Source organism: Felis catus, chromosome A2 (assembly GCF_018350175.1).
Source record: "Felis catus isolate Fca126 chromosome A2, F.catus_Fca126_mat1.0, whole genome shotgun sequence".
Lineage (NCBI taxonomy): Eukaryota > Metazoa > Chordata > Mammalia > Carnivora > Felidae > Felis > Felis catus.
The window spans coordinates 141,863,047-141,875,294 of NC_058369.1; the positions used below are offsets into that span (position 1 = coordinate 141,863,047).

The window sequence follows — 12,248 nt, forward strand, 5'->3', positions numbered from 1 at the left end:
TCCAGTCCATTAAAATCTTCGCTAATTTTAATACCTACCAGTTCCTTTGCTTAGATATGGAGGCTTAAAGAACTTGACAACACCATAGACATTGACGATTGTACCACCCTTAAGTTGATTCAGGGGTGTATATATATAATGTGTTGTTGGAACCTAAGAAAGAGAAGACAGTAAATATATATAGTGTTTAGAATGATGTTTTGATTAAAATTTTAAATTAACAAATCCATCTAATTGCATTTTTTTTCCTTTTAAGTGTCTAAAAAGAGGCTATAGCCTGAAAAAAAGGATATACACAGTTTATAAAGGTTACTATATAAACCACCCAGTTTTTCTTAGAAAGAACTTTGATTATAAATAATGCAATTTGTATACAATTCTAAGAAATGCAGTTTAAGAGATTTGGGTTCTGGATTTTAATCTTAAGTAATAACAAAACTTGTGATATGTATTTCATTTTTCTTTTCCTATACACTATAAAGGTTTTACTTAGGCCTAAATAAAGCCAGGTTTTCATTATAAATGGTATAAAGACATTAAAAATGGTAACAACAGAGGGGCACCTGGGTGGCTCAGTCAGTTAAGCATACGACTCTTGGTTTGGGCTCAGGTCATGATCTCACGGTTTTGTGAGTTCAAGCCCATCCGGCTCTGTGCTGGCAGCATGGAGCCTGCCAGGGATTCTTTCTCTCCCTATCTCTCTGCCCCTCCTCCACTCACACTGTCTCTGTCTCTCTCAAAATAAATAAACTTAAAAAAAATTTTTTAATGATAATAATAGAAACAAAAGTTTTCTTTAATAATTGCACAGAAGTTTAGAAAGAAAAGGGAAACTGATTTATAAGGACATGTCTGCGTATTAGTAAAATAATCCTTAAAAGCAGTCAGACATCTAGTCCCATCACCCATCCATCCTATCCACAACTGGAAATAAGGTTATCTACCACACTACTGAGTTAAACTTTTAAAAATCAAATCAAAACAAGTTAATTGACTTTTTCAAGGAAACTGATATCTCAGTTCAAACACAAGAAAAGGCAGCGCTTAGAAATCTCATCAAACCTTGATAGAGAAAAAGGTGTAGCCCATCAATGATGAAAGAAAAATAATGATCAGCATACGGGACAGAAAAGAGAAGGTATGTGCTCAGCTGACAAAATAACTAGACCCAAGATATTATCTTCAAAAGTTATTTCCCTAACGTATAGATGAATGGGGTATGCCAGCACAGCTCAATGACATCAACCATTCTGGCCATCCCTGTAATGTGCTTGTTAATTCATGGACAACAAACAACTTCTTGATTATATAATTTGACTTTCCATGTAAAGCAGCCAGTATATTGTGTACAGCATCTAAGTTATATTTGAAGAGTTCAGAATACCTGGGCTCTCTGAAAAAGCATTTTGCCAATTTCAGAGGCTCTTTTACTTCTTCCTTATATACAGGCTCATGAATGCATCAAATATTTGAAGCTAAGCAATTTAAAACAATTTTCACAAATACTAATACTTGGGGCTAATTCATGCTTTTAAAAAAGCATATCGACCCTTTAATTGGTTACCGTTTCCCTAAATAACAAATTTAAATTATTCTACCATATAGTATTATTCAGAATATAAAATCTATACCCCATAATCATTGGTAACTAAAACAAAGTCCCTGCACTCTGTCCATTAGAAACAAAAGGTTTAAGAACACAGGTAGAAGGTAAACTTTACATTAAACTTCATCAATATATTACCTTTTATCCAGTCTCACTCAGCTACATGTACCTCACATATAAAAATGGGAACTTTCCTACAGCTGTAACATTTTATAAAATACTAAAAAAAATAAAAATAAAAAATGTATCACAAGTATAATAAAATCCTTAAAATTAGGGGCCCCTGGGTGGCTCAGTCAGTTAAGTGTCTGACTTCGGCTTAGGTCAGGATCTCATGGTTTGTGGGTCTGAGCCCCGTGTCAGGCTCTGTGCTGAAACCTCAGAGCCGGAGCCTGCTTCGGATTCTGTGTCTCCTCCTCTCTCTGCCCCTCCCCTGCTTGTGCTCTACCTCTCTCTCTCAAAAATAAATAAACGTTAAAGAAAAAAATTTTTAAATAAAAAAAATTTAAATTAAATTATTTGTCAAATCGCAACTTGGCACCTGATAATCTGCTTATAAATATAGCTGATGATGAAACAAAAGAATTTGCCTGAGGTTTGAAAATAGTACTAATCTAATAAAAAATATACAATAAATAAATAAATAAATAAATGGATGGATGGATGGATGGATGGATGGATGGATGGGGGCACCTGGGTGGCCCAATCAGTTGAGCGTCCAACTCGGTTTCTGCTCAGGTCATGGGATCAAGCCCCACATTGGGCTCTGTGCTAAGATAAATTCTCTCTCTCTCTCTTAATCTCTCTCGGGGTGCAGGGGTGGTGGGGAGTATTTATCCCATTATCTTCACACAATAAAACTTCTTTTCCATTTTAATTTTCTTGTATATGTAGCTTATGCAAAATATCAGTAGATAGTCCAGACAATAGAACAACCAGGTATTAATTACCAGGTAAATACATAACTCAAATTTAACATTATTAGATATCAAAAATGTAGAGATTATGTTTTCCCACTGTATTGATAGTATTTTAAAATCAGACTGTAAAGTGGATCAAAAAAATACATATATGTATGCATATACATGTGTGCATTTTTATGTGTGTGTGAATGGGAGGTGTGTGCATACTCTATATTAAACTGCATGTCATCTTACCAAAGACATTGATTCTGTAGAAAAATCTCTTACGGATTTAACATAAACCTGAAAACAGAAAGAGGATTTACTTGTATACAAATAACCTCCAATGTGATTGTAGACCTTTAATTGCAATAAAGCTACACACTTAACTGTATAATATTCAAATTCACTAGAATAGCATAAAATTATGTCTTACAAATTAAGACTGACACATGTAAAGTTGTCTAAGCTTAGCTTAAGTCTAATTTATCAATTTGAAATATCACAGGACCCCCCCCCCCCCAGCCTATACAAGGCCCTTCCAGACACCAGAGAAAACAGGCAGACAGTGGCCTGCAGGCACATGGCTTGGCCCAACTGTACTTCTCTGACAGCCTTGACCAAACAGGTAGTCTCTGTGTGTGTGCACACACAAGAGAGGCTGTGGAGGGAGGGGTGAAGCAGGAGGTAGAGAATGGGCATCTTCATAAAGAGTACGATAAATGGAAATCAGTTTTACCTAAAAAGGAGCACTTGATAAATTTAAAGCAAAATCAAGTACACCATCAAGAGTCTGATGGTATAACTGCAAAGAATAATATCAGGTCTAGAGTACCTATGAAGTTTTAAAAATTCCATTAATAAATAATTAACTTTAAAGGATCTTTCTTTTCTACCTGGAGTGATTCTAAACATAAAGCCAATAAAAGAATTTCTATTTTTTAAACTTAAAATATTTAATTAACAAAATTCAGACTAAATTGTTTATCTACAGATTTATAGAAATACTACTCCTATTCCATCACCTCAACTCATGATATGATTAGACTAAAAATTACACACTTACATAAACAGTTGATCTGAAGTCCTCAAATGCTTTCAAAAATAAGCAATGTTTACCATCTCTGCCTGTAGATGAAGACGCTGACAAGACAGAAAATCCAGCCACTGCAATGGTGTCCTACATAGAAAAAAAATGGTTTTAAATCATCAAAGTATCTGTAATTCTGAATGTCATATAAATTTTTATTTTTATTATTATTTAAAAACAGGAATGATTTCTATAAAATGGAAAACTTTTTATAGGTTAGCCTACATATGTTTAATGTTTTCTGAATATAAGATTGAGACTATCATTTCCTCTGAAAGGGCATCAACAATGTAGCCATAGACTAGTGCAATGTCCTAATTCATGGACCAGGAAAACACCAACTAAATCACTTGAAAATTGCTATTTAGTGAGAGTTCACAAATCAATGCTTACCTCAATTTGTATAAGTTTGCACAAATAATGAAGAGACAAGAGATGATCCAAGAGTAATAAGAATGAAATTTAAATGAAACTAAATATCAGAGTTGAGAGACTACATTGAGAAAGACATTTCATTAGTGCAAAAACTCCACACTGTCAAAAAGCTAATGTATGTACGTATAAATCCAGAATATGAAAATAAATAAGAAATTTTCATTTATATACTAATATGAAAAAAATATTTTCTTTCTACTTAGGTTTATAATAGTAATAAGAAGCCAATTCCCATTCATTCCTGCCTCTCTCATTCTTTAGTTAAACCGCCTCATTTTCTAAATACTGGAACATATACACTCAACATGTTTTATATTTATGCATTATGTATATTATTCTACTCTTCTAATTTTAACACGAAAATCTGAAGATACATAAAAACTCCTGGGCTTCAGGCAGCTTCCTTCAATAATCTTAATTTCCACCAAATGGAAGCCTGCATTACTGACTTTTGCTTTGTACATACAAGAAAGGGTCCCGTGTCAATCCCAGGATTCTCTACTTAGACCTATTAAACAAGGCTGTGAACACCTTGAAGACAGGGGTCATGTGTTATTCTGCTCTGTATTTATAGAGCTTGGCCCAAAGTAGGCCCTCCATGAACAAACTGAATCAAAGTATGGACCTTATATTGCCTTTCTAAGATCTCTAGCTCTATTCAGATATTTTAAGTCTGAAAATTTCTGCATTTTTTCCATTCTTTACATGAGACTGCAAACATAATTGTCTGTGTTGATAATGCTAAATAAACACAACTCTTCATAGTTAAATGGGAGAAAATTATCCTCACTGAATATTCTTTATGTTTTTACCATGTTTTTAGGCAGTTTTAATGGGAAATAAAATAAGCAGTAAGATCGCTTCTGGAATAAATTACTTTTATAAACTGAAAAATATGCAATGCTTTCAACTTACTTCAGACCAATATATTCTGATTTAAATGAAAACTTACGACTTTAGTCTAAGATTTAAAGTTGTTTAATCAAACTAATACAGGAAGATACACAGAAGTAGGGAATCATTGATTTATCAGTTCTAAATTCTCTTAAAAGCACAAAAACTAACCTATCTCATGTCCTTTGCTATTTTACTTGAAAATATCTTAAATATTATATGAAAAGAAATCTACTAAATACAAGTGTTAGTGCTACCGATGAATATTTTTCTATTTTTATGTATAAACTTGTTAAGAATAATGAATATTTAATAACAAAAACATTTTACATAGAATATATCATTAAAAGCAGGACATTAGCATTCATAAGAAAAAATTTTTCAAAAGTAATTCTACTTTAACATTAGCAATACAATTCAGTAAAAGGTTACAAGAAAACTTTTCTTCTAGTACAAAATCAACATAGAATAACAACCAAAATTCTTTAAGGAAAGAAAAACAATGTGTTTATTTACTATATTTATAAAGATGAACTTATACTTGAATATATGTATATACACACACACAGACTGCTAAAGGCCCTCAGAGATCTCATCCCCACCAACGTGGCCTGTTTTATTTCCAGATACGTCTATACAATACTACACAAATCAGATTCTCTTATATGCCTACAGCTTTTTCACATACATTCTTTGCTTATCCTGAGCCGCCACTAATAATAAATAGCATTGTTCTCTTTTGCATATGGCTGATCCTATCTATCTTTTAAAGCCTGGACTGTAAATGCTTCTTTTCTTATGTGGTCTATCCTAGATTGTCTGAGAAAAAAAAATTCTCCCTTCTTCTGAACTCAACTTAGGCAGTATTTTAATTTTTTTTTCACTTGTGTGTTATTTACAAAGATTTCTTAATGTTTGTAATGCTCTTAGAAGTCTGTAAGATCCCTGGGACTAAGAATGTCTTATCTACCTACATATCCCATACAAGCGACTGAAGGGGCTTCTGTTCATAGCGAGTGCTCAAAAGAGTATATGTTAAATAAATTAATTAATACTGGTAAAATTAAAGTACAAATCTAAACAAAAGAGGGGAAAAAATGAACAGTTCTTAGAATCCAGTTCCCATGAATTACAAATCATAATAGCTTTTAAATGAATTCAAATGCACAGAGGATAAGAAAGATAAACATGTAATAGGCAGTATTAGTTTGTATAAACATTCATTAGATTGAGCTGAAAATGAGATTTAATATGCATTGTTCTAATTTCTAAGCTTCTGAAAAGAGCATACGGAAGCCATTCAAACAAGAATAGGAATTACACAGTTCAGTGCTAAGAGTGTATACTGATATACAAAGCAGGTATTTATCTCCATCTGCTGAAAAAAGTATTAGGAGGCAGCCAGCCTGAGAATACCATATGACTTAAAGTGGTAAGGCTTTATCAGTATCTGTGCATGAACACGCTAAAAATAAAAACACATTTGGTATACCTGAAATCTTTTAACCTACTCAGGATACTCAGATATCAACAAGTGGGTCATTTCCCTTTTGTGTGTGACCTACTCTCTCACAGTGCCTTAAAAGGAGTGAGCCTTTGTTATTAAACAATTTCCTTTTGCGTTTAGCCAATAAGAATACATCTACTGCAAACCAGTTTCACAGAAAAATCAATGAAATCAGCACAGGTGTTTTTTAACATCAAGAAGTGTTTTTTAATAATCAACAGTAAACCTAAAAAGAAAAAAAAAAATCAGACAACTTATTTGCATATTAACAAATGTGATTTTTATATGCCAATATCTTATAATCAGTGGTGGAATGAGAAATTAATATGTGACTAACAAAAATGTAAACTACAAGACTAGTGAATTAATTTGCTAAGTTTTAATAGATGGTATATCCAAAATTCTCAAGCTTTTACACTTACTGAGTAGAAAATGGACAGAGAAAATATGAAAAAATTGATAGTCCAAAAAGAAAAACACTTATTTAACAGGAAGTAAGTAATTTTTACTATAGTGACCTTGCAAATCTTGTTACCATACCTCAAAACACCATTAAAGAAGGAAAGAGTACAGGGAGAAGCCAGGAATCTGACGTCATTGGTAGGGTAGTGACTGACAGAAAATGTTTTTCTAATATAAAACACATATTTCATGAGCATTAACATCCATTTGGTCACATAATGCCAAGAACTTAATTGGAAGTAATATACGTCAGATTGGCATAAAACCCAAAATCTTTAAATGGTTTACAAACCACTATATGATCGGATGCCCACCATCTCACCAGCCATATATTGTTGTGACCCACTCTGGAATTCTGCCTTCTCATGATACTTGAATATTCCAAGATCCTCACTCAGGGCCTTTGTATACGCTGTTCTTTCTGACTAACCCACTCTCTTGGTACCCACCTTCCTTCTTTCTGTTACTTTTCCCATTCTACTACTCAATCTTCTTAGTTATGTATCGTATCTGGATAAAATAATCACATAACAGTTGTTTAAATCCCTCTACTCCACTGAGCACCTTCCCACGATGCAAGGTCCATAACCCTCTTATTCAGTTAAGATGTTTCTGACATCTGGTACAGAAGACCAAAAACACTCAAGTGTTTGGACAACTAAATGAATAATCAAATACGTGGTGGGGGAGGGAGATATATATATAAAACCCTCATTAAATAAACTGTGCAAGTACTACAAAACTTACTGCATAGAATCTTAGCATCTCACGACTGAAAACAGGACTTTAGAGATCATATACTCAAACATGTTCATTTTTCAGATAAGAAAATAAGGACCAGAGAGGATAAGTCTAAGGTCACATCCAGCTAACAAGTTGTAGATTAAGACAAGAATCCCGATCTCCTCACTATTCTACATCTTTCAGAACTAAATCTCACAGGGATGGATAAACAATGTACTGATAAACATCTATAATTCTGATGGTTTTGTGACAAAATTTTTTTTAACTTTCAAAATACTTTGAAAGTCTTTCCTCATATTTTATATGCATATATTAAATGTTAAATCTCACTTTAAAGGAAAGCTTAAACTCAAAAAAAATGCCTCAAATGGAGAGAGGTTCAGTTACTGTATGTGTATTCCTACAAAATGTATCATTAGTTTAGCAAAGCAAGGATTATAGTTTTGTTAAAATTCATTTTAATGTTTTAGGATTTTTGTTGTAATCAAATATGGAGCTAACCTTAAGGGAATAAGCAAGTGACAAATGAGAAAGGCTTAAGAATTGAATTAGAAAATCCATTCTTTTATGCAAAAAGTTTTACTTTTGATTTTCAACAATTTTTAACCTTAATACTACAAACTCTAAAATAAATAGCCTAATTAGACCTCCCAAATGATCAGCATTCATGAATTTAAACCCAGAAAGATTTTAAAGTAAACTGTGACCTCAGACTTCTCACCATTGTACTTTAAAAAGGAGAAACTCTGACTTATCATTAACATCCTCTGTTATCTGACAAGTACTAATTAGCTAGTGTAGTTCTATTCTATTTTAATGAATACCTGTTTAAAATATATTTCAACTGCAGAAAACACCTTTCATATGCCAGTTAGGTAAAATACTAATATCTCATACACTGTGCATGTTTTGTAGATGCATTGCCCATGTTCTGCTAATCCATTATATTAGAACTCTTTTGTTTCCAAATAGGAATTTAATTAAAAAAACTTAAAGAAGAAAGATGAAAATGTCTTTAAAATATAAACAGATCCAGGCATCTGGGTGGCTCAGTCGGTTGAGCGACCAGCTCTTGATTTCAGCTTAGGTCATGCATGATCTTACAGTTGGTGGGATTGGGCACTGTGTCGGGCTCCGTGATGACAGCATAGAGCCTGCTTGGGATTCTCTTCTCCCTCTCTCTCTCTCTCTCTCTGCTGCTCTCCTGCTCGTGCTCTCACTCTCTCTCAAAGTTAAATGAAAATAAAATAAAATAATAGAATAGAATAGAATAAAATAAAATATAAAATCTAGACCTCTAATATTTAATACCATGTATTTATTTTTAAAACCCTTCTTCTCTAAAGATGTCTAAGATATGTTGTAAAATAAAGGAACTCACAAAACATGAATAATATTGTCACTTGATGAAAAATGTGCATATACGAGCTCATCTGTGTGCACACACAGATACACACATACAGAAGTATACACATAACTGTACACATACAGGACAGCTGGAAAGATGAAAGGAGAAGCAGCACAGTGGTGGTTTTATCTAACAAAGGGACTAGGCACTGGGAAAGGGGCAGCTTTGGCTTTCCCGGTTATACCCTTCCATAGCACTTGAATGTTTTTTAAACCCATGACCATGGGGCGCCTGGGTGGCAGTTGGTTAAGCGTCCGACTTCGGCTCAGGTCATGATCTCACGGTCCGTGAGTTCGAGCCCCGCGTCGGGCTCTGTGCTGACAGCTCAGAGCCTGGAGCCCGTTTCAGATTCTGTGTCTCCCTCTCTCTGACCCTCCCCTGTTCATGCTCTGTCTCTCTCTGTCTCAAAAATAAATAAACATTAAAAAAAATAAAAATAAATAAAACCATGACCAGACAAGAAAAACACAATCTTCTAAACCAAATATTTACAAGATTTAACCCAAGTCCACATGATCTTCCTGAGGCAAGAAAAGAATACAGTCGTGGAGATAGAGTCATGTCTCCACTTACTACTACAAGTCCTGTAACAAATCTTAGCTTCACAGTGGTTATCTTCTTAAAACTATGATGACCCTTACCACAGAGGGTTATTAAGAGTTCAAATGATAAACATATATAGAAGCACTTTGTAATCCATAAAATTCCATACAAATTTAATATCCTAAATAAAAGGATTAGGAAAAAAAAAACACTAAACAATAGAAGCTGGCTATCACAAATGTCTGAAAAAGAAAAAATGTTTTCTATTACGTACTTCTTAAGCAAAATCTAGCTAAGAGTCTCCTAAGTATAGCCATTATCATTGGCTATTGAACTATGTAAAATAAAAAACAGATGACACCGAAGTTCATTTTCCTTAAATCACTAGAAATCAATATTTACAATTTCTTTATATCATTGTACTTCAAGGCAACCAACTATGCTAGCCAGAAAACCTCTTTAAAAGTTCTAAACCACCCCTTTACAAAAACATAAACACACATGCATGTGCACACAGTCACAGAAACACCCTTGGAGTAAAGAGGAAGTATAAGACAGAGATCCATACACTTAAGTAAAATAATTTTTTAAATGTATACATAAAAAATATAACACACACTTTTCTCATACAAACTCTACCCAGAACATTTCCCTCAAAGATACACTTTTGTATTGTTTTTTAAAAATGTTTCTAGGAATTTTTTTTAAATGTTTATTTTTGAGACAGAGAGAGACAGAGTATGAATGGGGGAGGGTCAGAGAGAGGGAGACACAGAATCTGAAGCAGGCTCCAGGCTCTGAGCTGTCAGCACAGAGCCGGACACGGGGCTCGAACTCACGGACCACGAGATCATGACCTGAGCTGAAGTCGGACGCCCAACCGACTGAGCCACCCAGGCGCCCCAAGAATTTAAGAATGTAAAACACTGTATTCATGTTAGCACTTAACTTTCACAAATTCTTCTAAAAATAATACAGGATTTTTACAAGATACTCATTTCTAATATCAAATCATTATCATTTCTGTATAATGTGGTCACATAACTGACTACTATTAGAATTCAATATTAACACAACTATATACCATAATAGAATCATATGAAATTCTGCCCTTAAAAAGCAGTTCTTAATGGCTGTGGGTTCATGGATCTCTCAGAATGAGTTATAAATGGCCTTCTGGGGGGGGGGGGGGGCACATGTACATTTACATACATATTTAGTTGATTCAAAAGCATCTTCTGATGATCTATACACTGCTGGGGGCTCACTGGAAATCTCTGCATCCTAGAATACTCATCTTCATCTACAAACTAATGGTCCTTTCACAAAAATTAAGTAGGCTTTAATTTAATAGCTAGTTGACTCTTTAAAAAAGATAATAGAGCCTCCCTCCTGATCATGCATTAAAATTGTCTTTTCTCTGCAGCAGGAATTTAAAGCAGATAATTTAATGTCTTACTTATTAAAAAATATCAGGAGAGAAGAAAGCAAAGGCAACTTTAATGATCTGAGCAAGTTGAAAGGAAGCTGACTATAATTTCCTGGCCCTGGTGTGTGAAATCTCCAAAATCTCTCTGTTAGAAGTATACCTCTTTGCAGATGGAAAGAGTTCATCTGAATTAAGAGCATAAAACTACATTTCATATGTATTTCATATCCCCTGTAATCCACGAACACTAAATATTACTAATTCAATGTATTAGAGCAAAACTTGCCTATGCATACCTAGTAGCATAAAAAATGAGGAAGCATTAACAGCATTTGTTTTTGTTTTGTTTTTGCAAGGATGAAGAGCCAGAGAAATTATCTGTTAAAGCTAGTTTCACATGCAAATTAGTCACCAAACTAGTATTGTTTCATTTTTCCCTATCTAACAAAGTACTGTAACATACCATTTTCTAGTTCAGAGGAAAAAGGATATGTAAGGTTTTTTTTTCCCCCAAATAAGTGAAACTTCCCTTGTTACACACCTACTTAATATTCTCGCTTTCATCCATATTCTCCTTTCTCCTTCACCTCATCATTTCTGAAGAATATCTCCCTTAAAAAATGGCATGATTTCAGATCTTAAGCACTGAATTTTTTAGAACTGCCATCCTGAATATTAATTATTTTACCTAAGCCAAAATAAAGTCATGTCTTCAAGGGCAAGAAGAAGAAGAACATGCCTTTACTGGAGGCACCCACAAAAGTGCTCTATCGAAACAGCCATATAGAGCAACTGCTTACTACCCTACCTAAGCGGCCTAAAGCAGACGGTCAGGTAACACTTCACTTTTAAGTACATTTGCTTCTGGAACTCTGCTGTACCACATCAACTAGATTAGAACTATACATCTCAAATTTTTAAAACTGTACCCCAAATTACTCTAGCTATCATTCTGAGAGAAAGTCTGATGAAATGTACTAGGAGTTTCAGTACATAAATTACACAGCAAATACCTTATTTCCTTAAATTCTAAAAGTAAGATTTTAAAATATACCAGTGATGTAATAACAACTTTTCACAGGAGGGAAAAACCACTATGCTGATTCTCCTTCCCTTCTTTCACATTATAAATTAGGAAGAAATTAACTGATTTACCACCTCTTCACAGAAGCTTTAGCAAAAAAAGACAAAACTTGAGTTTGGCAATCTATTCCCAAAATGCTTGTAG

At 33.9% G+C, this 12,248-nt stretch overlaps 1 protein-coding gene across 4 annotated transcripts in view; it reads right to left on the reverse strand.

Annotated features, from left to right (window-relative positions):
- The window catches only part of POT1 (protection of telomeres 1), an 80,820-nt gene that overhangs the window by 52,975 nt on the left and 15,597 nt on the right, over positions 1-12,248 (reverse strand). For all 4 annotated transcript variants that reach the window (XM_006929342.5, XM_006929341.5, XM_006929343.5 and 1 more), the window contains 3 exons: positions 3,575-3,688; positions 2,764-2,811; positions 39-153 (listed from right to left, as the gene is read on the reverse strand). In XM_006929342.5, coding sequence (XP_006929404.2) covers positions 39-153; positions 2,764-2,811; positions 3,575-3,688 — 277 coding nt within the window. The remainder of the gene's footprint in view (positions 1-38; positions 154-2,763; positions 2,812-3,574; positions 3,689-12,248) is intronic.